The sequence below is a fragment of the Xenopus tropicalis genome, chromosome 1 (genome assembly GCF_000004195.4).
Source record: "Xenopus tropicalis strain Nigerian chromosome 1, UCB_Xtro_10.0, whole genome shotgun sequence".
In the NCBI taxonomy this organism is placed as follows: domain Eukaryota; kingdom Metazoa; phylum Chordata; class Amphibia; order Anura; family Pipidae; genus Xenopus; species Xenopus tropicalis.
In genome coordinates, this window is record NC_030677.2 from 89507386 (window position 1) to 89533814 (window position 26429).

At 41.0% G+C, this 26429-nt stretch overlaps 1 protein-coding gene across 2 annotated transcripts in view; it reads right to left on the reverse strand.

The window, feature by feature from the left end:
• uhrf1 (ubiquitin-like with PHD and ring finger domains 1) overlaps positions 1–26429 on the reverse strand; it is a 109957-nt gene that overhangs the window by 24228 nt on the left and 59300 nt on the right. For both annotated transcript variants that reach the window (XM_002940137.5, XM_012963705.3), the window contains exons 9-10: positions 9060–9167; positions 261–365 (exon numbers count right to left, since the gene is read on the reverse strand). In XM_002940137.5, the coding sequence (XP_002940183.2) occupies positions 261–365; positions 9060–9167 (213 nt within the window). The remainder of the gene's footprint in view (positions 1–260; positions 366–9059; positions 9168–26429) is intronic.

The following is a 26429-nucleotide window of genomic DNA, read 5'->3' on the forward strand; positions in this document are numbered from 1 at the left end:
AAACAACCATATCCTCTCCCAAGGGCCAAATGATCGAATAACGTCTGGTATAGGAGCAGTTTGACAGAGGACCACATTAATGTGCCCATGTGGTCCCTGATTTGTTAGGAAAATCACACTGGCTTATAACCACCCGTGTATGGCCACCTCATCACAGAACCCCCCCCAAACCAAAACAGATTTACAGAACATTTAAAAAAAAAAAACAAAAAAACAAACAGCTGAATCCGTACTCTTAAGAAAGCAAGCATTCAACTCACCACATCATCTTCATAGCCTCCAGCCAGCACCAACGAATATGAGCCATCATTGCTTCTTCCATGTATACCAGCCACGTGTGGCCTGTGTACTCCAGATTCACTCACCTACATTATACAGTTAGAGTAATATGAATTTTACAAACTCAACCACCTTACATAAAAATGTTTTAATCACAGTAAAGGCTTCCCACCAAAAAGGTAGGTTCAAAGCAGTAGCTTTCAGATGCTTGGAGTGTACATTAAAATTGTATTCTACTAGAATTCCTACACTTGGATAAACCATAAATTTAGCCCTCTGCATGAAAACACCACCTCCCACATGCCAGCAGACAAACACAAAAACGGTTTCCTAAAGTTTGGCAGCTCCATTGCATCCTGCTCCTCCACAGCCCTTTGGGAACAAATTCAGAGGGATTTGCGAAGCAAAACTTCCCTTCATCCAGAATGTCTTGGGGTAATTTTAAATTACTCAGACAAGGACTAATCAATAAAACTGCCAGCATGACTCATGTCACAGATTGTCTCTATACAACTAATTAATTTTGGTTGTTAGTTTGTTCTGGCTTTAGACATTTAAGAAATACTAAGTACTGCAACACCTGAGTAATAGTGCCATAATATTCTCGTTTAATATATGTAGCAAAAAAATAATTGGGTCAACAAACAGCATAAAAATGACATCATAGCAAACAAGCAGATTCTGGTTGAGAAACAACAATTCTATATCAAGAATTGTAATGATTTAGTTCTAAGAACCACCCTGTGTAATAAGTTAAAGATGCACAAATAGGAAGTGTGGAATAGAAAAAAAAAAAAAAAAAAAAATGTTGAATAGACTGACCAATGCCAAAAATCAAAATTATGCAGGCGGAACACACACACACACACACACATACATACATTTTGGTTACAAGGGACTCAAAGCGCCATCAGTCCTTGCACATTGGGTATCAAACAGTTTAGAGGACCCCTGGCATTCATATTTAGGGTGTTTTATGTTGGTACCTAATAATATGTGGGAGATAAACTGTAGATTGGAAGCTTTGAAACAAGTTTTCAAAAATTTCCATTAAAAAAAAAAAAGCAAAACATTTAGGAAAGCATTGCAACTTGGTAATTAGGAGTAGGAAGACAGTTGTACCTATATTCTGGATGCATCAGAATCTGTTCTTTCAAAAAATGTATAGTTTTCTATGGTAAACCTACGGTAAGTGGAATATTTTTTAATATGCTAATGTATTTTATACATTCAGTCAATGAAAAGCATGCTTCATGGTCACTCAACGTGTTTGTTTATGCACTGCGTGCATTGGGCTTTATTCTTATAGCAGAGAAGTAATTATGACTGTTTGTGAATTGGGACATTTAAACTTGCTTTTTTTTTTATTCCCATTTAAATTTAGTAGGAGTCGGTTCATTTTTTGCCGACTCCAGGTACCCAAAATTGCCTCCGACTCCACAGCCCTGTGCAGATTTCTGGACCAGTGCTTTGGAAAGTTAGTAGCATACTGCTGGGACTGTTTGACCTATAGGGAGAAATCTCCATAAAACTATGCATATTTGGTATTGGTCCGTTCAAGAGACATTGGATTTTCCAAATAAGTGTGCATAAAATAATTCAGGTTTCTGGTGTGTTTATATGACTGAAACACTTTTTAGACATTTAGAAACCTATATCTTGTCACAGAAGGGGGCAGGGATATAGATTGTAAGCTCTACGGGGCAGGGATCTCCTTCCTCTTGTGTCCTCAACTCTTATTGCAGCTGCATTTATCTTGTATCTATCTGTATTGTTGTACTTTGTATTTATCTTAAAGGAACAGTAACACAGTGTATAAAAATAATTATTATATACTATTGCCCTGCACTGGTAAAAGTTGTGTGTTTGCTTCATAAACACTACTACAGTTTATATAAATACCCTGCTGTGTAGCCATGGGGGCAGCCATTTAAATTGAAAAAAGGAGAAAAGGCACAGGTTACTAAGCAGATAACAGATAAGTAGCATAGATTCCCACTGTATTCTGTTATCTTCTTATGTAAGCTGTGTCTTTTCTCCTTTTTTCAATTTATATGGCTGCCCCCATGGCTACACAGCAGCTATTTCTATTAACTACAGTAGTCTTTCTGAAGCAAACATAACTTTTACCAGTGCAGGGCAACAGTACATTATATTTTAATTATTTTAAAACATTTTTATTTAAGTGTTACTGTTCCTTTAACACCGTTTGTATTAATGTATTCTACTGTACAGCGCTGCGTACATAAGTAGCGCTTTATAAATAAAGATATACATACAGAAGAGGAATTACACTAAGAATTTGTTGGAAGATTTGTTGCCTGCTCATAACTGCCGAAAAACCTGCCTGTTTTCCATATTCCTTAAAGACAATGGCAGAAAAGGCACCACGTCACCCTCAAGATATCTAGCTGCTTCTGCATGTAAATATTGCTTTGCAGAGCAAAGTTTTATAGTAAATATACATTTTTCTTAAATAGGTATAAAAGTTGTGTACTGATGCAAAATGATCATGTTTTTTTTTTTTTTAGAATAATTTTTATTTGATCAGTTGTACAGTGCATAGAATGTTTCAATTAGATTATTCAATACATGTTCCAAGACCATTAGCATATTATCATTGTGCATTAGTCCAGTTGTCTAGTTTTATAGTACCTATATGACTTCGGAAAGATCCACATATTAAAAAACTCATGTAAATCATGGATCATTGAATACACTACCAAGGTATAATTGTATGCTGAAATAAAAAGCACATTTTTTATATAAACTAAAACAGAAAAAATAAAATAGCATGAAATCAGAATTAACATTGTACAAATATGGTTAGACACAGAAAAGGCAGCGATAATTGCACGGTTTCAGTTCAAGCTAGCCTGTAAGAACAGTGACCCTAGTAAGAGGGGTGAATATATTAAATCTGATGCAGGATATGGTACAAAAAAGGTTTACTTAATGTGGGAAAGGCACCAAGGCCAGATAGAATACACCCTTGGGTACGGAGTGCACTTAGTTCAGTGCTAGCCAGGCCTCTATTTCCGATATTCTCAGACTCGTTTTCATCTGGTATGGTATCGGGTATCTGGTATGGATCAGAGAAAAGCTAATGTAATTTCTATATTTAAAAAAGGATTATGATCTCAGCCTGGCAATTTTAGGCCAGTTTGATATTAGCGGTGGGCAAGTAATTTGAAGGCTTGTTAATGGACATGTAAATCCTACATTTTCCTACAACGTATGTAAGTTGGGCACATCAACAGATGAGATTTAATGCCGATAAATGTAAAGTCATGCACCTGGGACTTATACCCTTAAAGGAGAAGGAAAGTCAAAATCTATTAAGCACACTATTAAATAGTACTACTATTGCTGTGTAAAAACGCTATATTCCTGGCTTGCCTAATGAAAGATTTACAGAGATACACATACTAGAACTTACATACTTGTTTCCGTGAACGGCGCCGCCATCTTGTCCAGCATGTCTGTATGGGCTGAAAAGCACAAGCCAGCTCCCCGCTCCTGTCACAAAGATTCTGCAGCTCCCCGCTCCTGCCACAAACCCCCCCCCCCCCGCCACAAACCCTCCACCGAGTAGAAGCACTTAAGGGGTTATATTATAATTAATGTTAAAATATATAAATGGATCATATAATCTCTAATACTTAACCAGTAGGCCCTTCCAACAGAAAAAGGCACCAATTTCAAGAAAGGTGGTGGTTGAGGCAGAGAGTCAGAAGTGCCCCCAACCCCCTAGGCAACGATCATACACTTGTCTGCTGTTAAAGTTTCCTTTTCCAGTCCTACTACACCTGCCCATGCACTTCCTGCCTCCTGGGACACATACCATTTGTGTACACATACACATTTTCATGCATTTACACATACAAAATACACATTTAACTAAAGAAAGCTTTTTATTTTATTTTCTAGATGCTGCAAAGACCTCAAATTTGTAGAATTCTGTAAAGGAACAAGTGGAGGACCAAGCAGCAGCTCTGCATACTTGTTCAGCTGAAGCTTTGTTTCCCAGAGGGCCCAGGAAGTGCCTATGCCCCTGGTGGAACAAGCCTTAATGCGCAGGGGTGGCGATATTCCCATATCCAGCTGGCTATGGTAGCCTTGGATGCCTGCAAGCTCTTTTGAGGACCTGAAGGAAGTATGAACAGGAAATCTGAAGAAAGTCCTTGGTCTGGTGCAGGTAAAATTTTTAGAGCCCGAACTGGGTCCAGGGAATGGAAGGCCACTTTCCTTGGGGGGGGGAAGACAGCTGAGGGCAGAAGGAGGGAATGGCGATAGCTCTGGAGGCGGTCTCTTCCTTCCACATTAACCAGGATAAGGTAGGGAAGGATTCCCTGAACTGCTTAATCTGCATGGAAGACCAGGTAGGGTTGCTCATACGAAAGCGCACTAATTTCCGATACTCTACAAGCTGAGGCGATGGCTAGATGATGAGCCAAATAAGGGGAATAGTGGCCATGGGCTTGAATAGCAGGGCAGATAGGACAAGGTTCAGGTCCCAAGGAGGTAGGGGATTGTGGAAGGGTGGATAAAGATGGGAGACTCCCCACAGGAAGGTGACAGGGGGAAAAGGGTCAACAGTGTAGAGAACTGGGATTTGAGAGAACCCAAGCAAAGAGCCTTATCCAGTCATGACTGTGGGAAGGACAAGAGTAAGGGGAAGGAAAATTCCTGAAAGGAGTGACCAGTCAAGTCGCACCAAGTCTTTTAGGTCCTCCACACCTGGTGGTAGGTCTTGGAAGATACTGACCTCCAGGGGAAAAGGCTTTGCGCTGGAGTACTAATTTCACCTTCAAATCCAGGAAGCTTGGATTGGGGTAGCGGATCGAGCCCCGAATGAGGGGATCAGGAGATTAGGGGAGATGCCAGGGATCTGCCTTGCTGAGGGCTACCTGATCAGTGAACCAAGCTCTTCTGGGTCAGTTTGGGCCATTAGAATTACTGCACAATTAGAATTACTGCATTACTGAGTCTGCCTCTGACTGGGATGTGTCCCTTTGGCAGGGAATAGTCACGCTGAAGATGATTTGTCGTTGGGCTTGGTTTACCTTGCATGGGGCACTTGGACCCGCTCTAGAACCTGGGTTTGACAGAAATTTTCTGGGATGAGTAGTCTCTCTGGAGGAGGAATTCTACTTCCTACTTTATTTGCCACACATAAAACTGGCCATGTGTTGTTGAATCTTTATTACAGATCTGTTAGTTATGTTATACAGAATACTACATCTCCCAGAATGCACATGCCATATGTTACCATGTAATTTCCTGTGTGTGATGTAAGCGATTGCTATTGGTTCTGGGGGTGGTGTGATCTTGATCTTTTAGTTCCTGTTACTGTGTGAGAGCTCTCTCTGTAGCTGCATGTTCCTGTATTTACTGATTAACATTGCTGATATGCATCTATCCTAAATAAAAGTTAGTAACAGCAAAGGATTGTGTGGAACTACACCACTCTGTGTGAGAATCTGATACCAAGGAACTCTGGTAGGTCATCAACCCTGAATATTAGAGTGTTGTACAGAATAGTTGCAACATGTGTTTTATGATTTAGGTAAATGTAAGCCATGAAATTAATAACTTTTATTTAGGATAGATGCATATCAGCAATGTTAATCAGTAAATACAGGAACATGCAGCTACAGACTAATTAGTATGCAGAGTATATTTTGGAGTGCCATGTATTTTGAAAAACCTATGCACGTTTAATATCAAACTGTTCAGTGGACCCCTTGGGTACATATTTAGGGTGTTTCATCTTTGCAGCCAATATGTGGGAGATGCTGAAGAGATGATTTTACAAAAATTACACATTTTTATAAAAACTGCTAAATTTAGGAAAGGATAGCAATTTGGTAATTTGGGGTAGAAATACAGTTTTGCCTATTCTGGATTTGTCAGAATCTGATCTGATAATGTATAGTTTTCTAGGGTAAAGCTACTGTGGAATATTTGGCCTTGAAATATAAATGCAGTTTTCTGTAAATTTGGTAGTGTACTGCTGGGAGTTTTTGACCTATAAAATTGAGAAGTCTCCATACGAACAATGCATATTTGATGCATTCAGGAGACATTGGACTTCAAATCCGTTGCATTATAAATAGTTTGATACAATTTATTTATTTAATTTTTTATAGACGTTTGGAAGCCTATATCTTGTTATAGAATTGGAAATGCATAAATTCTAGCATATTTTGAAAGCTTAGGTGTCCCCAAAAAAAAAAAAAAAAAAAACTTTCCCCCCTAGGAGAGGCCCCTAAAGTGAAAAGGTGAAAAATTTCAAACATGGTCTGGCAATAAAATAAAACCCCTACAAGTTACATTACAAAAGCATGGAAGACAACAGAAAAGATGCATGCCTTGGATAATAGAAAGAAGCCACAAAAACAAACATATCTTTGCAATGTCAAGTAGGCATTATTCCCAGCTAACTGTACTAGTGAGCTACCGCCACTAGGATTTAGACAAAATGCTACTGCCAAATAAATTTATAAAACATATAAGTCTATAATTTAAAGTTTTGTAATAAAGTGGAATGACACAGGGAAAACATACTGACCACAAAAAAAAAAAGCGCAAAAATGGCATGGAATGCCATGAAACTTGCTGAAATCAATCAGTCAGTATTCAGAAAGCAATCCTGTCCCTATCAATGCAAATTAGTATCAGCTGGTTTGGTCCTAATTGATGGCCTATTTAAAGGTTTCTCATTACCAGGGTATCATACAAGAAGCATATGACGGGTAAAAGCAAAGACCTTCACAACCTTATTGTTGCCAAACATACTGATGGCATTGGTTACAGACTTATTTCTAAGATTCTGAATGTTCCAGTGAGCACCGTTGGGACCATAATCTGGAAGCGGAAAGATAATTTCACCCTTAACCGGCCACGACCAGGTGCTCCTCTCGCAAGATTTCTGACAGAGGAGTCAAGACTCCACCGCTGAAGAAAAAGCATTCTGAAGCTTGTTTCAAGTTTGCTGCACAACATTTGGGCAAGCTTATGAAATTTTGGGAGAATATAGTCTGGTCAGAGAAGACCAAAATTAAACTCTGGATGTCATTGCACACATTATGTTTGGAAGAGAAATGGCACTGCAGATCACCCCAAAAACACCCTACCAACAGAAGTTTGGAGGTGGGATCATTACGGTGCAGAAGGTTGAATGGAGAAATGTACCGGGACATTCTTGATGAGAAAGAATCTGTCCGTCTATCAGGATGCTGAAGATAAAACGAGGGTGGACATGTCAGCAAGACAATGATCCCAACCACAGAGCCAAGCCAAACAGGGTAGGGCAGAAAGAGTATGGCACACACAGACAGCATAGGGCAGGTGGAGTACTGCCTGTGTGTACCTTACTCTGCCTGCCCTATGCTGCCATGCTCTGCCTGCCCTACCATAGCTGTGTGTACCATACATACAGTGATGCAATTCACTGCTCCTACAGTCTGAGGTGTGAACAATGTGGGGCTGCCTTACAGTCCGAGACGGAGGTGTGAACAATGCAGGGGCCAGTTAATCTGGGTACCGATACCATTTAAAGCTTACACAGAAGGTAAGCAGTCACAGCACCCAGACAGGCACGGGCTGCCAGTTGGATCTATGGAAAGAACTGAAGATTAGTGTTCAAAGAGGTCTCTGGAACCTTCAAGTTCGTATGGACGAATGGGCCAAAATCACACCTGAGCAATGCATTCGGCTATTTATTCCATAACGGAGGTGCCTTGAAGCTGTCATTAGCAACAAAGGCTTTTCTACCAAGTATTAAATACATTTCAGTGTGTCCAATACGTATTCCCTGTGTCATTTCACTTTATTACACAATTTATAGGCTTAGTAGTTTTGATTTCTTTGTATGTGTGAATTACTTGGGTTGTTAGAGACATCTGGCATAAAATTCACGTTAACGTTAAAACGTTAATGTATGCAATATTTATTTTCCCCCGTATGCATGATTACAGTACTCTAATAACTTTTGTAAAAGCAAGTTTTTGTGAAGTTTCTTGGAACCTTTTAATTTTGTACCTGTAGTGTACGTTTTCAAAGCAACACAGTTTATGGGACCTATTAACCAGAATGATCAGGACACAGGGTCTTTCTGTAAATTGGATCTTTATACATTAAATAAACCCAACAAGACTGTTTTGCCGCCAAAAAGGATTTATATGTTCCTTAGAATCCACTACAATGTACTATTACAGGCAAAAGTGAATTAGACTCCATTTTAATTAATTGAAAAATGTAACCTATGGGACATGGCCTTCCCCTAATTCAGAGCTTTCCGGATTATATTATACTTGCACTATACCTTCACCATTCCTACATTGTCCTTCACACTGTACTGTATTTTACAGTCTACAGAGCATTAATACTTGTGGCTGATGAGCATTATTCTGTATTGAAGTAATTTACAATAATGAACCTTTAGCCCAATACAATACCTGTCGAAGATATAAGAATAGCACTCAAAAGTTAAAAAAAAAAAAAAAAAAAAAAAAAAAAATCCGGCTTGGCACTCCTCCAATTACATGGGTGTAGGAGAAACAATAGGTTACCTGAACGTAGTTCTAATGTGTAGCACAATTCACCGAGATTGCCACTTACACACCAATATTACAACTAAAACAACAAAACGCATTTGTTGTCTCAATAATAAAACTTAAAACTCTACAGTAAATTTACTATGTAAACAGTGTAACTTACAAATAAAAAGCACAAAATAAAAATCATGACAATTTCCCTTAAAGGGATTCTCTTACTTGAACTCTAAATTTCCATAGTGTTCCAACAGGTACTCCAGGGATTGGACCATAATGATTAGATGGAACAATTGTGCATTCTCGGGAGCGTCCTACGCATGCCATTCCCTGCAAAACAAAATATATGTTACCTTTAAAAGGGCCAACAATAAAAGAAAATCTAGTTTGTAATTTCATGAAACATTCTTGCTAATCATATTACTAGAACCCAGATAACAGCCCCCCTCCAATTGTTGGGACTTAGGGTCAAACGACTGAACTACAATGACAGGCATAGGCGCCGGACCAAGGACTGCAATGAACTGATGCAGTCCCCGGACTGACAGGCAAATTAAACCTGTCAGACACCTGCCTAATTTTCGACCGGAAATCGATTGGGGAGGCCGGTTGGGGGGCCCTATACACAGGCAGATAAACTACCAAGTCGGTCAAAAAGGACTTAAATAACTTAGGTTGAAAAAGACATATGTCCATCAAGTTCAACCATAATGCCTATATACAGTATAACCTGCCTGCTAATTGATCCACAGGAAGGCAAAAAAACCCCGTCTGCAGCCTCGCTAATTTGCCACAAAAGGGGAAAAATTCCTTCCTGACCCCAAGATGGCAATTGGACCAGTCCCTGGATCAACTTGTACTAAGAGCTAACACTATCCCACCCCCCCACCCCCACTTGCTAAAAAGCCATCCAGCCCCTTCTTGAAGCTAAACAATGTATCAGCCAGTATGACTGGTTCAGTGAGGGAATGACACAACTAAACAGCAAAAAAATCCTCTCTGAACATTTAAACGGAACCTCCCTTCCTCTAAACAGAGTGGGTGCCCTTGTGTCAGTTTGAAGGACTTAATGGTAAATAAAGCATGAGAGGTTATTATATGATCACCTTATATATTTATACATAGTTTTGTCACCACTTAAGCGCCTCTTCTACGGTGTAAACAACCTACCTTGGCTAGTCTTTCTTCATAACTTTCTTCATAGACTTTCCATTCCCTTTACCATCTTAACTGCCCTTACCTGGACCCTCTCTAATGTTCCGTTTGAGCACTGGAGACCAAAACTGATCGCCATATTGTAGATGGGGCCTTACCAGTGCTCTGTAAAGGGGGAAAAATAACACCCTCATCCCATAAATTTATGCCCCTTGTAATACAGCTCAAAACTTTGTTCCTACCAGCCGTGTATGGCCACCTTAGCTTGTAGCCAGCTACAAAAAGACAATACGGTCTACATTTTCAGTATTGTCTAGAGTTTTTTTTTTTGGCATTTTGTAGCGGTGATAAGTAGCTGACGGGGATACAGGTCATCAGAATAAGGAACACATCAATGAGCTTGACCGTCCTTGATCAGACAAGAAAATCAAAACTACCTTATCAATATCTTGCAAGTTTTCAGACAGATATCTGTCAGGTAGGGCTTGAGCCGAATACAGTTTGTCCAGTTAAATCACGTAAAAGTGACAGGGACATGATAGTTTGCTAAAGATAACAAAATACTATGCTTGCACAAGATATGACAACAGTTCAAAGAAGCTGTTCAATAAAAACTAAACTGTTCACAATGCAGCGTATTATCAGAGAAGGCAAATATTAAGAGACAACCACTGGAATACTGTGCTTATTTCAACTCCCAAACTTCAAAATGTTGATTAAGTGTTAATTTTGGGGGCATTGTTTTCCTTACAAAGCAACACTGTATATATTGTGTGTATCCCTCCCTAGGGGGAAGGCATGTACCGTATAAACTTGAGTATAAGCAGAGGTACCTAATTTTACCTAAGAAAACTGGAAAAACCTATTGACTCGAGCATAAGCCTAGGGTAGGAAATGCTGCCGCTTCTGCTAAGTTTCAATAATCAAAATAAATACCAATAAAATTAGGATCTGTCAATCTTACTGAACAAATACAGCAGAAGTCACTAAAGTCTGCCCCATTAGACAATCTGTAGTGACCAGATCACTTTGTGCATGGGTTAAGCAGCGCTTCTAATATAGCCAGGCCCATCTTCTGGAGACCATCAATAGGAATGCCGAGACATTCAAAAGAGACTTTATAATGCACAGTGAACATGATTAGGCCATGCAAAATAGCAAACCTAGATGAACCTTCTCTATCAGCACCTCTGCATAGTGATATAAGCAATATTTTATGTAATTCTATACAAATATGTATATTAGTTTATACAGAAAGCCATTTATTCAACATAATTTTCTATGCATGATCAAATCACTTGAAAGAATTCTTTGCCCCGGATTCTAAGAAATCAAAGCTGTGTATTTTAAATGGGGTGACCTAGCTGATAAAAGTATTAAACTTACTTTTCAGTTTTTATACAAATAGTGCACTCATCACAAGATGTTCCATAGATCCCAATGATCAAATATACACCATAGCTCTGCAAGCCGGGATTGACATGCAGGGAGTGTGACTTCACTTTGTCACACCTGGGGCAGAGCAAGGAGTCATGAAGGAGCAGCATGCAGAAGAGCGCACAAGATGGTCCGGGGTTGGCGGGAGCAGTGACTATCAGGTAGCAGAGGGTGCTAGCTGGAGGGACTCTAGTATAAGCCGAGGGTTAATTTTTCAGCACATTTTGGGTGCTGAAAAACTCTGCTTATACTCGAGTATTTGAAGTTTCCTGCAGTAGGAAATTTCATGGAACTTCAGAAAACCAAGCAACACCTTCCACTTTATTGCCGATGGGAAGGCGTTTTGCAGAAGATTAGTCATCTACAGTAGTCAAGATTTAACTGCGGGTGATTCCCTGTGAGCAATGGCCTTAAATATTTGCCTTTTAAATCTTTAACCTTCAGCAAACCTTTTTGGTTAATGTACCCTAGCACTTATAAGTGCCCAGTAATTCAGGTGACAGCCCACTTAAAATAGCAATTTTCTATTCATATTGGTAAACCATTTTCATAAAATTATACTTTAGTCATTGGATAATCTTGTAGTGGTGTTTTACATGTGGGCTGCTTATATAGGTAAAACTTTTTTTTTTAAAGAGATCTGCAATGTTGAGGGATGCGTGTCATTTGGTATAAGAACCAGGTCTAAAAAGGAGTAACCTGAAAGTTATTATGAAACTCTTATGATACTTTGGGTCAGGAGGTTGGATCTGCTCTCAGAATGACTATCCTGAAAGATCTGAATATATGATTCCTTACACAATAAAGCCTGTAGTTACCCTACACACTTTGCAGGGCATATGGCTAACTAGAAACACTGTCTTAATAGACAAATGAAATAACTTTCCCAGTGGTTCAAACAGTGGGTTTTCAGGGCTTCCAAACAGACATCCAGATCCCATTTAGCACACAATGATCTTACTCTTGGTCGAATGGCTTTAACAAATCTTTTCACTAGTCGATCTTCACCCAAGGGTACATATTCCTGAAAACGGAGAGTGCTGCAGTGTGTACCTTGATAGTACTCAGAGACAAGTTTTTCACAAAATCATATAGAAAAAAAAAAATCCAAAAACAGGGAGTCTCCGAAATAAGCTTTTTTTGAGCACCATTCACAGAAAATGACGCAAATCCTTTGCAGCAGAAAGCATATTACCAATAAAATCTATCAAACTGAAATTTCAACAGAGGACATTATCCCTTGGCATATCATGATATCCCTTTGTCTCCATGCTGCCAATTGCAAAGCGGCAGGATTTGGATGAAATATAGGACCCTGGATTAGGAGATTGTGCCTTATCAGAAGAAGCAGCCATGGAGGACTGATGGAGATGCGCAGTAGATTTGTATGCCAACTTCTCCTAGCCCAAGCTGGAGCAATCAGAATTACTTTTGTTGTGCCTACAGAAATCTTCTTGATTACCTTTCCTAACAAATAGCCATAGTCTATTTCTGGATTTCCCCACTGTCTGCAGTTCTGTAAAACATCTTGATTTAGACTCCATTCTTCTGGAGTGGCTCAAAAAATCTATAATTTGGATTTTTCAAATACAAAAACAATGTGTGGCGAGGCTTTCTAAATGTATTTCTGCCTATGTAATTGTTCTTGACCTGAAATCTCTGCTTCTGGAGCCTCATTGATGGTTTATAGCAGGGGTGTCAAACTCAATCACATTAGGGGGCCGAAATCTAAAACACTGGCTAAGTCGCAGGCCAAATTTTTTATTAATATACTTAGATACTAAGGGGTATATTAATCACAATGTGTAAAAAGTAGAGTAAGACATTACCGGTGATGTTGCCTATAGCTGCCAATAGATGCTTTGCTACTGTTGAAATCGGATTACTGATGGATAACTTACTGGATGCTTTGGGCAACATTAATGGTATAATGCTTCACTCCACTTTACACAGCAAGATAAATATACCCCTTAGTCTTAGTTACTATGTGAGGAAAATGGAAATTGATCAGGCTGGATGGTCAGACACTCACCAAGGGCCACATAAAACAGCCAGGTGGGCCGGATTTGGCCCCCGGACTTTGTGTTTGACATATATGGTTTATAGGTTGTAGAAACGTTTGTCATAAAAGGTTGAATTGACAGAAGCAGTATGGAGGGCTCTACTAACTCCAGGGAATTTGATGGAAGATAAACAATTTCTCTTTCCCAAAGGCCTTGTTTTACCTGGTTTTCCAGATTAGCACCCCAAGCTCTGTTGCTTGCATCTGTAATAATTTGGGGGCAGAACCAGAAAGAGGGGAGCCGTTTGTGATTTAGAGAGGACTTTTGATGATTCCAGATTGTATTTACAAAATCCTGAAGGTCCCTCATATGAGCCTGGGCCCAGGGAACTGCCTCTATTAATTTAGAAAAAAGGCCTAGGATCTCTAGACTCAGAAGAACTTCTCTGCTGAAGAGTTTAGTTTGTACCTTTGCCCTGATTTTTATAATCTTCTACAGTATCCCAAGGCATGACAGAAAATAGATTTTGACTGAGGGACACTGCTTTTTTTTTTTTTTAAAAAAGGTGTTTATTTTTCTCTTTTAACAAATAAATACAACACATACAAGTATTAACTGCAATAAATGACATTTTGCAGTCTAAATACAAGGTACAACACCAGTCTTGTTATAGCATGTTATTGTTTTAGTCGTTGCAGATCAGTAACCAGTTAGTTTGCTAGGTGTGACAATGCTGCCATATCTGAAACACGTCTCGCCGAACATATTGCCAGAAGGAATGCTACTTTAAAGGATAGGAATTTGATATCCACCGACGCCATGGGTTCAAATGGGGCCTTGTAATGCCCGGAGGACTAAATTCAGGTCCCATGGGGGTATAGGGTCCCTCAGTGGCAGGTGGATTTTGAGAAGAGCCTGGAAAACTATTTTAACTTCAGGTAGACTGGCCCATTGTTTATAAAAGAGAGCCAATAGGGCAGAAGTCTGAACTTTCAATGCTGAAGTACTTAATCCTTTGTCTACTCCGTCCTGTAGAAAATCTAGGATGTGAGAGGAAACACAGGAGTGCCAAGGTATGTTGCAGGTCTGGCTCCAGGAAAGAAACAGCCGCCACACTGTGATATGCTGTAGATGTGGATTTTTTTCTTGCCGCTAATAAAGTACAAACTACTTGGTCTGAAAATCACTCTCGTTTCCATAACCTGGTCTCAACATCCAAACTGTTAAATTCAGCTTGTGGACATTTTGTGCTTTCACTTGTGAAAGAAGATCGGCCGATAGGGGGAGAGTCCATGGTTGCTCCGTTGACATTTGAATTAGTTCTACAAACCACACTCTGTGTGGCACCCATGGGGCAATGAGTATAGTGGGAATCTTCTCTTTTGATTTTGTGTAGTAGTCTCGGAATGAGTGGTATGGGGGGAAACGCATACGCTAGTCGACAGTGCCATGGGCTGGTGAGTGCGTCCACTCCCTGTGCCCCGGGGTCTTGAACTTTCGATAGGAATCTCAGGAGTTGGGTGTTTAACAGAGATGCCATGACATCGAGACATGGGAGAGCCCATTTGTTTACTATCTGTTGCAAAATTTCCTGTTTGAGTCTCCATTCTCCTGGGTCCAGTGTGGTGCGACTCAGATAGTCTGCTTCCCAGTTCTGAATGCCCAGAATGAACACTGACGATATGAGTACTTGATGATTTATTGCTCAAGTCATGATACGGGATACTTCCTGGAGCACAGATGCGCTCCTTGTTCCCCCCTTGACGATCCAAGTAGGCTACGGTGGTGCTGTTGTCAGATTGGATTCTTACGTGTTTTCCTTTCATGACGTTTTGCCAATAACTGAGAGCATAGTAAACTGCTTTTAGTTCCAATGCGTTGATGTGAAGTCTGAGTTCGCAATGTGACCATAGCCCTGGCATACCTGGGGTGGGCCAAGTTGCTCCCCATCCCATTCGACTGGCATCTGTCGTGACTATCTCCTGGACTGGGCGGTCCCAGCTGTTGCCTCTTGTGAGATTGGGAAGATGTCTCCACCAAGAGAGAGACTTTGCTTTACCTTGTCAGATAGGTAGATGTTTTGCAAAAGATCCTGATGGTTTTTGTTCCATAACCTTAAAAATTGCCATTGGAGTGCGCGAAGATGAAACTTCGAAAATGGGACCGCTTCGATGCTGGCTGCCATTAGGCCCAGTAGTCTGAGAATGTCGTGGGCTGGAGCCTGGGATTGTGATAGTATGCTGAGGGCTGTTTATTGAAGTGTGATAGCTTTGTGGAATGGAAGAAACACTTTGCTGTCCACTGTGTTGATCTGCATGCCCAGGAACTCTAATGACTGTTGGTTTGAGAACGCTTTTTTGTGATTGATTATTCAACCATGTTGTTGTAGTGTTGTCAGGCACTTTTTGGTGTGGTAATCAGCTTACTCTGTTTGTCTGGAGTTTCCCAGTCGTTCCTATTCACTTATATACTTGTAGTATATGTAGTATATATATATATATATGTAGTGGTGAACTATAAACCCAAGCTTAAATTTAATGGTTTCTTATAACAAGCCAAACGCTCACCAAATTAGACTACAGGTCCGGGTGCTTATGCCCCGAACCTCTTGCTCTGTAGGTATTCAGTCTTCATATTAGTGCAATTAATATACAACGTACAGTTGTGAAAGGTTAGATATACACTCACCGCTTCCTCTCAGTGACCCGGGTGCAATGCCCCAGACACGTATTCATAGGTACCTATGGAAGGGCCGAATGGAAGGGCCCAGAATTTGAAGTATAGTTGTCCTAGCGCAAACCGGAGGAATCTCTGGTGAAAGTAGTTTATGGGAATGTGCAGATACGCATCTTTGATGTCTATTTTGGCCATGAATACGTCTGGTTTTAGGCTCTTTATAATTAATGGGAGGCATTCCATCTTGAAGCATTTGTATCGTACAAATTTGTTTAGTGGGTGTAAGTTGAGAACTGGGCAAAACCCTCCATCTTTTTTTGCTACTAGGAAAAGATTTGAGTAAAACCCATGAAATCGGAACTCCTGAGGTACTGTTATAACTGTTTTTTTGCAGGTCTTGGATGATGTCGTGTAGTGCTTGTTGTTTTATTGGGTCGAATGGAATGGTGGATGTGACGAACCTGTGCTCTGGAGGTTTTTGAATGAATGGGATGCTGTAACCGTGATCTAGGATGTTTAGCACAATTAATTCAATGTCTGAAATTGAATTTTGCCAGGTTTGTACAAATTCGTGCAATCTTCCTCCTACTGGTGATTGAGAGGGGTTGTGTATTTCCTCCTCTACCAGTGGTTGGGAGTGGCTTTGGTAGTAGGAGTCAGGAATCCTGCCCTTTAACTGGAACGTTCTTTTGAGGCATTTTGGATTTGCCAGGTGGACTTGAATCTCCTTTTGGGTTGATGTTGTGGTGGAGTTCTAGCAGTTCTCTGTTGCTTGAGGACCACAAATGGTGGTGGTAATTACGTCTGTCAAAGTCCTTCCTGGGTCTTTTACCATGTGGTAAAAAGGCACCTTTGCCACCCTTGACATCTGAAATTTCAGTTCTGGGCCAAAGAGATGTGATCCACTAAATTTAAGAGATGTAAGCTTGTGTTTGGAAGCTGTCGCCCGACCATTGGCATAACCATAGGGCTCTGCGAGCAGTAACCGATGACACAGAAGCCTTGTCAGTTTTGCCGTCTTCCATGGCTGCTTCCCCTAGGAATGCACAGATTTTATTTTCTCTAGCTCTGCTGAGAATTCAGTTGGATTGGTGGTGGTGGTGGGGGGTGTCTTTGTAGTTGTTGACACCAGTATTTGGTTGTTCTGGCAACTGTAGTAGATGCTGCCGCGGGTCTCAGGATAGCATTTTGGAACTCTCTCTCTAAAGCCTCTTTAAAGTCTATATTCTTGTCCATTGGGTCTTTAAGATAGCCTGCATCTTCTGCAGGCAGATTAGTGTTGCGTGCCAATCTAACAATGGGTGGATCTACTTTTGGGATTTTGTCCTAATGTTTGTGTTCTTCGGGTATCAGGTACATATTAAAGAATTTGTGCGTAATGCTGGATTTTTTATCTGGCTGATGCCATTCCGATTCCACGTATATGGCAATAGATTAGCAACTGGAAAGGTTCTGGCTTTTTTGGAGGTATTACTCAAGACCTTATCTGCTTTAGATATGGCTATTTGCTCCTCTTTAATTTCCAAAGTGGAAAAGATATCCCTAAGGATATTTACCTCCTCAGGTTGTTTTGATGGGTCATCTGATTCACTAGATTGACTCTCAGATGAGAATTCCTCGTCTGAATCTATGATAAATCCTCAGAAGAGTGGTATGACAGTCAGAATCTTGCTGAGGTGTAGGGGAAGGTCAACATTTACGCTACGTTACAGGGGAGGGTAAGCGCTTACGCTTCCTCTTACCTTACTGTGGTAGGGACATAGCAGATAAAGCCTGTTGGACCGATGAATGAACTGTGGATTGAATCCATGACATGAGCTGTGAAAAGTCAGATGTTGCTAAGGGGTTTTGTGTCGTGAATGATGCTGTGTCACCTGTATCGATAGCCGGATTCTGTATTTGGGACTGAACATCTTGAGTGGCGTAAACCATTGCTGTAGTAGTCATTTGCGCAGGTTCAGATATAACCTCTTTATGTGGTGAGGGAGAATAGTCCCTGGGTTTGGGAGCAGTTTTTACATGTCTCAACTTTTGCTTTTATTTTAAGTTACCTCAATTAAAAATAATTCATCATCTGGTACAGACATAGTAGGTAAGTGTACCTGGTATTTCCAGGGCCTCAGGAAGTAGTTTGAAACGTGTAATAGTGGAACTATGCCGTTCTCCTGGTACCAGACTAAGTGGATCCAGAAATCATAGACTGGCGCCTTTTATAGTGCGTGCTGCAATAGGAACAGCATGGTATTATTGTGCCTGCTGTTAGTGCTGTGTAGTGCACACTGATCCGAGGAGCTGTGCCTCACTAATGGGTGCGCTGCTATATGCGCGTGATAGAAGGCGCATGAATGGGCGCCTAATGACGTAAGCACGTCGTCAGTAAGCCCGGGAAAGTGTAAGACGCGCAACGTAAAGAGTCTCTGTTGACGTCACCATTAACTGTGTCGCGGGCTATGGGGCTAAACCTTTGAGCACACAAGTCCCTGATTTGTAATGTATTAACTATTTAATAAGTTATGTTTTAAAGGATTCCTGGTGTGCACAAATATACACTAGGTTTTCTATTTTTCAATGCTCAGTTGGTAGCACCCGGGTCCATTGACTACGCTCAGGAGTGCAAAATCAAGATATAGAGAGATATATATATATATATATATATATATATATATAGATATAGATATATATAGATATAGATATATATAGATATAGATATATATATATATATATGATATATATGGCTCAACCTGGGCAAGTACAACTTTGAAAAAGGCTGTAGCCACAGCCGAAACGTCAGTTTTTTTCCCCTGTAAAATAAAGACTCTTGTTGTACTGTGAGTGTGTATTCCTTGTCGATGGATACATATCTATACAAAATGTTAGGACTGCACCCAGGTATATTATTGCTCCTGTGTCGTGAGTGCCGACATTCCATACTTTTATTTTTCATAGATATAGATATAAGTTTTGTAGTTTATTATTTCGGCTACTCTTGCAGCCTTTCTCAAACTTTCTCAACTTTGAGAAAGGCTGCAAGTGTAGCCGAAACGTCAGTTCTTCGTGATTTACCTAATAAACTACAAAACTTTGTGATAAGACCTGTGTGATGTGGCCCATTTTTTGTTGGTTTATCTACATTCCCGAGGACTGCACCCAGGCTTCCATTGTTTATTTTTCGTGAGTGCCGACCTGTTGAACTTTTGTTTGAAATTCTATAAGTTACTGACTGCACAGCAAGTGTGGGAGCTGCTAAGCGAGTGTTGCATGTGATCTAAGTGTTGCATGTGAATTAAGTGTTTAGCAGGCATTAAAAACAAAAAGGCATTTAAATCTAAAAAGGCACTATATGAGGGATTGCACTCAGAAGACTTAGGGGTATATTTATCATGCTGTGTAAAAAGTGGAATAAAACATTACCAGTGATGTTGCTCATTGCAGCTCATTCAACTGTTGAAATCTAATTGCTGATTGGTTGCCATGGGTAACACCACTGGTAATGCTTCACTCCACTTTTTACACAGCATGATGAATATACCCCTAAGTATCCAGTGGCAATATGAGTTCCAGTACGATTGCCGGTGTTACTCAGTGTGGATCTTGTTACATGTATGTGATCCTGGAGCAGCAGTTCCATGCGGCACTTACTTGTGAGAGATGCAGGTGGGTTTTCCTCTTGGTGCAGAATCTAAGGGGGGAACTGGCAGCACTGAGGGCAACTGCAAACATAGGGGAGAACAGGAGGCTCACTGAGCAACCACTGGCAGGGGCCAATGTAATGGGGGGTGGAGAATGGACAGTGGAGGTTAATGAGGGAGACAGGTTTGTCACAGTTAAGAGGGGAAGTAGGGGACGCAAGGGTAGGGGGACTGGTTCACAGCTTGTATAAACCAGATTTTCCGCTTTAGGTGAAGATGCCTGGGGAAGACTGCTCTGAGCTAGCATGTATGGAGCAGGCCGACTCTCAGACTCTGGGAGCCGGCGCCACTAATACAGGTGGGGGGGGGGGGGGGGGTAGTGCTAGGAAGGGAAGGCAGGCTATAGTTGTAGGGGATTCAAATATTAGAAAGGTGGATAGGGTAATTTGTTGCAAAGACCCTACATGCCGAACTGTGTGTTGCTTGCCTGGTGCTAGGGTTCGGCATGTGGTGGAACGAGTGGACAAATTGTTGGGAGGGGCTGGGGAAGACCCGGCAGTCTTGGTAGACATAGGTACCAATGGCAAAGTTAGAGAAGGGGGGCGGAAGTCCTCAAGAACTATTTTAAAAAACTAGGCACGAAGTTGAGGGCGAGGACTTCCAAGGTAATTTTCTCCGAGATATTACCTGTGCCACGAGCAACGTTAAGGCGGCAGCGGGATTTTAATGCGTGGCTGAGAGATTGGTGCAGGGAGGAGGGCTTTGGGTTTCTGGAGAACTGGGCTGATTTCTCAATCAGCTATAGGCTCTTTGGCTGCACCTCAATGATGATGGGGCAGCTGCTTTGGGGGGAAAAGATGGCTAGAGGGTTGGAGGAGATTTAAACTAGGAGTGGGCGGGAGGGTGCAGCGGGTAATTCTGTGGTAAACACAATAGATGAGGTAGTGGAAAATGGGGGAGGCGACTTGCTTTGGGGTACTGATAATGGCAGGGAGGCCCATAAGATGTTTAAGCGACATTCTGGCGCTGGTACCAGTATTAAATGTATGTTTACTAATGCAAGGTGTCTGACTGGTAAAATGGGAGAGCTGGCGGTACTAGCGTTGGAGCGGAAATATGATGTGATTGGCATTGCTGAAACTTGGTTGAATGAGTCTCATGACTGGGCAGTTAATATTGGGGGGTATACATTGTTTCGGAGGGACAGGGGCAATAGAAAAGGAGGAGGAGTGTGTCTGTTCGTTAAGCAGGAATTAAAAGCAAATATTAAGGAGGAAGTGAAGGGAATAACAGAGGGAGTTGAATTCTTATGGGTTGAGCTTCTCACAGATAGTAAAGAATCATTAATTGGCAGGGGTATGCTATAGACCCCCTAATGTAAGCGAAGAGGAGGCGGCTCAGCTCCTGTTGCAAATAGAAAAGGCTGCTAGTTTGGGGCAAGTGATAATAATGGGGGATTTTAATTATCCTGATATTGATTGGAGCCATAGTCAGTAAATGGGAACATAAATTTGCTGCATGACCACTTTATGTCACAGGTTGTTGAGGAGCCAACCAGGAACCATGCTATATTGGATCTAGTGATCTCCAATGACCCAGAACATATAGCAAATGTGCAAGTGGTTGAAACCCTGGGTAATAGTGACCACAATGTTATTTCATTTAATGTTTAGTGCAGGAAACAAATTTACACTGGGGCAACAAAGACACTGAATTTTAGGAAGGCAAATTTTACCCCCATAAGGGCAGTGCTTCAGGGCATAGATTGGGGAATTATGTTTTCTGATAAAAACACAGCAGAAATGGTTGTCAATTAAAATGATATTAAATCATTACTGTTCTCAATTTATTCCATTAATAAGAAAAAGTAGAAGTGTTAAGAATCACCCTGTGGCTTAACTCTGAGGTAAATAAGTTAATAGGGAAAAAACAAAGAATTTATACTCACGTAAATTCCTCTTCCCTCAGTCCCGAAGGCAGCACTTACTTGGAGAGACGCCATACCTAGGGTAGGAAAAACAGCGACTTCTCCAATAAATTATTCCGCCCCCTTTACCCATAAAACCCTCTTCCCTCCACCAACCTTCAGTGATTTCTCAAGCAATACAGACAACACCACACAATGCTGTTAAATATTTACTAAGGGAGGGATATTGTGCTGCCTTCGGGACTGAGGGAAAAGGAATTTACGTGAGTATAAATTCTGTTTCCCTCATGTCCCTTGGCAGCACTTATTGCCAGAGAGGAGAACTGTATTTGCAAAGGCCACTTCCCTGGGTGTACTCATATTTACACGGTAATGGTCTGCAAAAGTCTTGAAACTTGCCCACAAAGCCGTCCTGCATATTTGGTCCACTGAAACTCCTCCAAGTTCTGCCTGTGAGGCTGACACTGCCCTTGTAGAATGTGCTCTGAGATCCACTGGAACTGGTCTTCCTGAAGAAGAATATGCAATAGAAATTGCAAGCTTTGTCCACTTGGCAATGGCAAATTTAGAAGCGGCTCTGCCCTTGTTAATGCCACAAAAAGAGATAAACAGGTTGTGTGATCTTCGAAAAGGATGAACTCTGTTCAAATAGAAAAGAACACATCTTCGTGCATCAAGCAAGTGTACTTTACGTTCTACCTCATTCTTTGGATTAGCGAAAAAAGATGGAAGAATAACTTCAAATTTTATATGAAAATTAGATGTAACTTTTGGTCTGAATAAGGGATCTGCTTTAAGAATGATCTTATCTGGAAAAATCTGCAGACACCATTCCTTACAGCAGTGCTGTCCCAACTGGCGGGCCGCGACCCCCCTCTGTGTGGCCCCCACCTGTCTGGCTGCTTTGATGGTTTACCTTTGTGTAAGATTTAAATAGTATCAATACTGAGATTAACTGGCCCCCTGCATGGTTCTCATCTCAGATTCAGGATGTAATCCCCTTGTATTGTTTAAACATCTAATCCCCTGTGTTCTTAACACCTTTTAGTTTCTGCATTGTTCACCCCCTGTATTATTCACACCTCAGGCTGTAATCACCCATATTGCTCACACCTCAGACATTGTATGTAGTGCCTGGACTATGCTGCCTGTGTATATGGCACAAAGACAGCATAGGGCAGGGAGGGTATGGCACACAGACAGCATAGGGCAGACAGAGTATGGCACACACAGGCAGCATAAGGGAGGCAGAGTGCTGCCTGTGTGTGCCATACTCTGCCTGCCCTATGCTGCCTGTGAGAGGTGAACCTGGCAGGGGTTGTTGTGGGAGTTTGTTAGTAGTTGGAAACAGCCATTAAATGGTCCCTAAGGTGTGTAATTATATTGCTGGGGGATGCTGTGCTATCCACAGGGGAGGAAGAGGCATATGGATTTAAGGGTGTGTCTTAATAGGACATAATATAAGTCTTTCATATATGAATAACTGTTGATATCCCCGCAGTGAGGACCAAGCATTTGGGTTTTTGCTGCACTACCACCATTGTGATAAAATGGGTGGAGTGGCCAAAACTGGCTTCCATTAGTGACCCTCCACCATGTATGCTAGAGAAATTCCGGCCCTCGGCACCGCAGAAGTTGGACAGCACTGCCTTACAGGATAAGGCTTGAATTTCGCCAACACGTCTTGCTTAACAGATGGCTACTAAGAATACTGTTTTAATAGAAATGTGAAACATAGAGGCTTCTTCTAGAGGTTCAAAGGGAGCACATTGCAATGATATAAGAACCATATCCAGATCCCAATTTGATTTAAGGGTATCATTTTTTGGCTTAATATTCTGGGCGGCCTTAATAAATCTTCTAAAAAGAGGATGTTCTGCCAAAGTTTAACTTAGAAAAGCAGATAGGGCTGCAATCTGGACCTTAAGCGTAGCTGGCGCAAGAAAAAGTGTACAAAAAGTCCAGAATAACTGATACTGGCGCTGTTTCCGGATACAAAATCTTGCTGGCACACCATTTTCTGAAAGAAACCCAGACTCTTTGGTAAATTGAATTTGTTACCTTCTTTCTACTTTGTAATAGAATCTCAATAACTGGAGAAGAAACTCCCTGTGATCTCATTACATCCCTTTCAGTCTCCAAGCTGTGAGATTTAAGGCTGCTGGATTTGGATGCTGAATTGGACCTTGGGAGAGAAGATTCTTTTTTACTGGGAGATGCCAAGGTGGACTTATAGATAATTGGAGATCGGAGAACCAATTTCTCCTGGGCCAGGCGGGAGCAATCAGAATTACTTCCGTAGAACAAAAAGCAATTTTCTTGACCATTCTTGCTATCATTGGAATTGGTGGAAACACATAAGCTCGGCTGAAGTGCCATGGTTGGGCCATAGCATCTACTGCCTCTTCCCCCTGTCCGGCTGTTAGAGAGAAAAACTTCTGATGTTTTGTATTGTATTTTGAGGCCATGAGGTCTATTACTGGAGAACCCCATAAACTGCAGATCTGTAAATATGTTTCCTGATCCAGACTCCATTCTCACGGAAGCAACGGCCTGCGGCTTAGGAAATCTGCTTGAACATTGTTGCGACCCGCAATATGGCGTGATGATAAACTCTTTAGATTTTTCTCTCCCCAATAAAGAATCTGACTTTTTTGGCTAAATCTGTGCTTCTTGAACCTCCTTGGTGATTCATACAGTAAGCTACAGTCACGTTGTCTGTATGTATTAGGACTTCGCCACCCTTTATCAGGGATTTGACGCAAGCAGGGCTTTCCAAACTACCTCTAGCTCCAGGGAATTTGATGATATATGAACTTTTGTTTTCCCAAATACCCTGTTTTACAACGTTTCCTAGATGGGCCCCCAACCTTTATCACTTGCATCTGTTGTGAGAAGTATAGAAGGATCCGGAAACATTTGGGTGCCCTTTGAAAGATTCTTTGGTTGAAGCCACCAAGTAAGAGTTTTTTTACCTCCTGGGGTACATGGATTTTTTGATGTAGTGACTTCTTTTGATGATCCCAAACCTGATTCATTTACCTCTGTATATTTTTTATATGAGCGCACCCCCCAGGGAATTGCTTCTAAGGTTGCTGAGAAGAGACCTAGAATTTCTAGACCTTGTTTTACTGAGGAAATTTTTCTTTTCTGAAATTGGTAAACTTCTTTCTAGATTTTCTCTTTTCTCTTGAGGAAGGAAGATCTTGCCTTTTTCAGTATTCCATATCATACCTAAAAATTGAAGATTGGACTTTTCCCAATTTACTAGCCAGCTTAATGAGTGGAATATATTTAAACTTGGGATACGCGTTTTAGCAAAATTTGTTCTGATTCTGCTTTTAGCAGGCTAATATGGAATAATTGCAATACCTAGAGTCCTTAGATATGCTGCTACTACAACCAGAACTTTGGTAAATACCCTTGGGGCACTTGATATTCTGAATGTGAACTGTAGGTGCTCTGTACCTGATGGCCTTCTTATGGCTATTCTTAGGAACTTCTGATGACATTCTCTTATGGGAATATGTAAGTAAGCATTTTGTAAATCCAGGGTGCACATAACCTTTTTCTTGTGGATAGTGAGCAACGGGGACCTTATCGACTCCATCTTGAACTTCTTTTTCTGAATGAATCGATTTAAGAATCTTAAGTCCAAAATGGTTCTGAACTTTTTGTTTGGTTTTGAAACAAGAAAAATTGAATAAAACCCTAAAACATTTTCCTCCAGAGGTACCGGAACTAATACCCCCATATCTTTGAATTCTTGGATAGCAGCTTCCATTGCTTGCTCTGCTGGATTTTGCTTTGGAAGATGAGTTTCTAAAAATCTTGGAAGAAGCAGACTGAATTCTATGGCATAACCTAGTTTTATTAACTGTAGCACCCATTGGTCTGAAGTGATCTTTTCCCATTCTTGAAAGAAGCATCTTAGCCTTCCTGCCACTGGAAGATAGTCATGCTGAAAAAGGCTTCTGCCCGAAGCTAGGGCGCCCCCTTCCTCTTGAAGCTTTTCCTCTGGACTGTCCAAAGGTTCTTATCTTTAGACGTTTTCCTAGTTTTCCAGTCTTGTCTGAATCCAAAAGAAGTTCTTGAGCCTCGAAAAAAAGGACGCTTAAAAGATCTTTTATCCTGAGGTAGACATCTCACCATATTTGACTTTCACCACTAGCATTTCGAGTTCTGATCCAAAAAGTTTCTCCCCTTCAAAAGGATAGGTTAAGACAATAACTTTTAGACGCATTATCAGCTCTCCTAGGTTTTAGCCATAAAGCTCTTCTCGCAGTAGTGGTAAAGTAGTTTTTGCCAATATATCAACTGAGGCTGTCTGCTTCAGTTAAGAAGTCTGATGCAGACATCAACATGGAAAGATCCGATAAAAGATTTTCTCTTGAAATACCTTTAAGGCCTTCTCTAACTGCATAATCCAAACTTTTAGTGACAGAGCTACTGATGCTGCTGCTATTGCCGGTTTAAACCCAGCTGCGGCTGCCAGGTAAGCCTTCCTTAAAGCTCCTTCTGCCTTTCTATCCATAGGGTCCTTGAGGCCAGTACGGTCTTCCAAGGGTAAGGTAGTACTCTTAACTGTTTGGGCTACTGGAGGATCTAGTTTAGGAGCTGTATCCCAGAACTTTGCATCTTCAACATCAAAGGGAAAAAGTAAATCTCTTTTGCAGGCCCCATTTTCTATCCAATATTGCCCACTGATCTAGAATTTTATTTTTAATAGCCTCATCAACTGGAAAAGATGCTTTGCATTTACCTA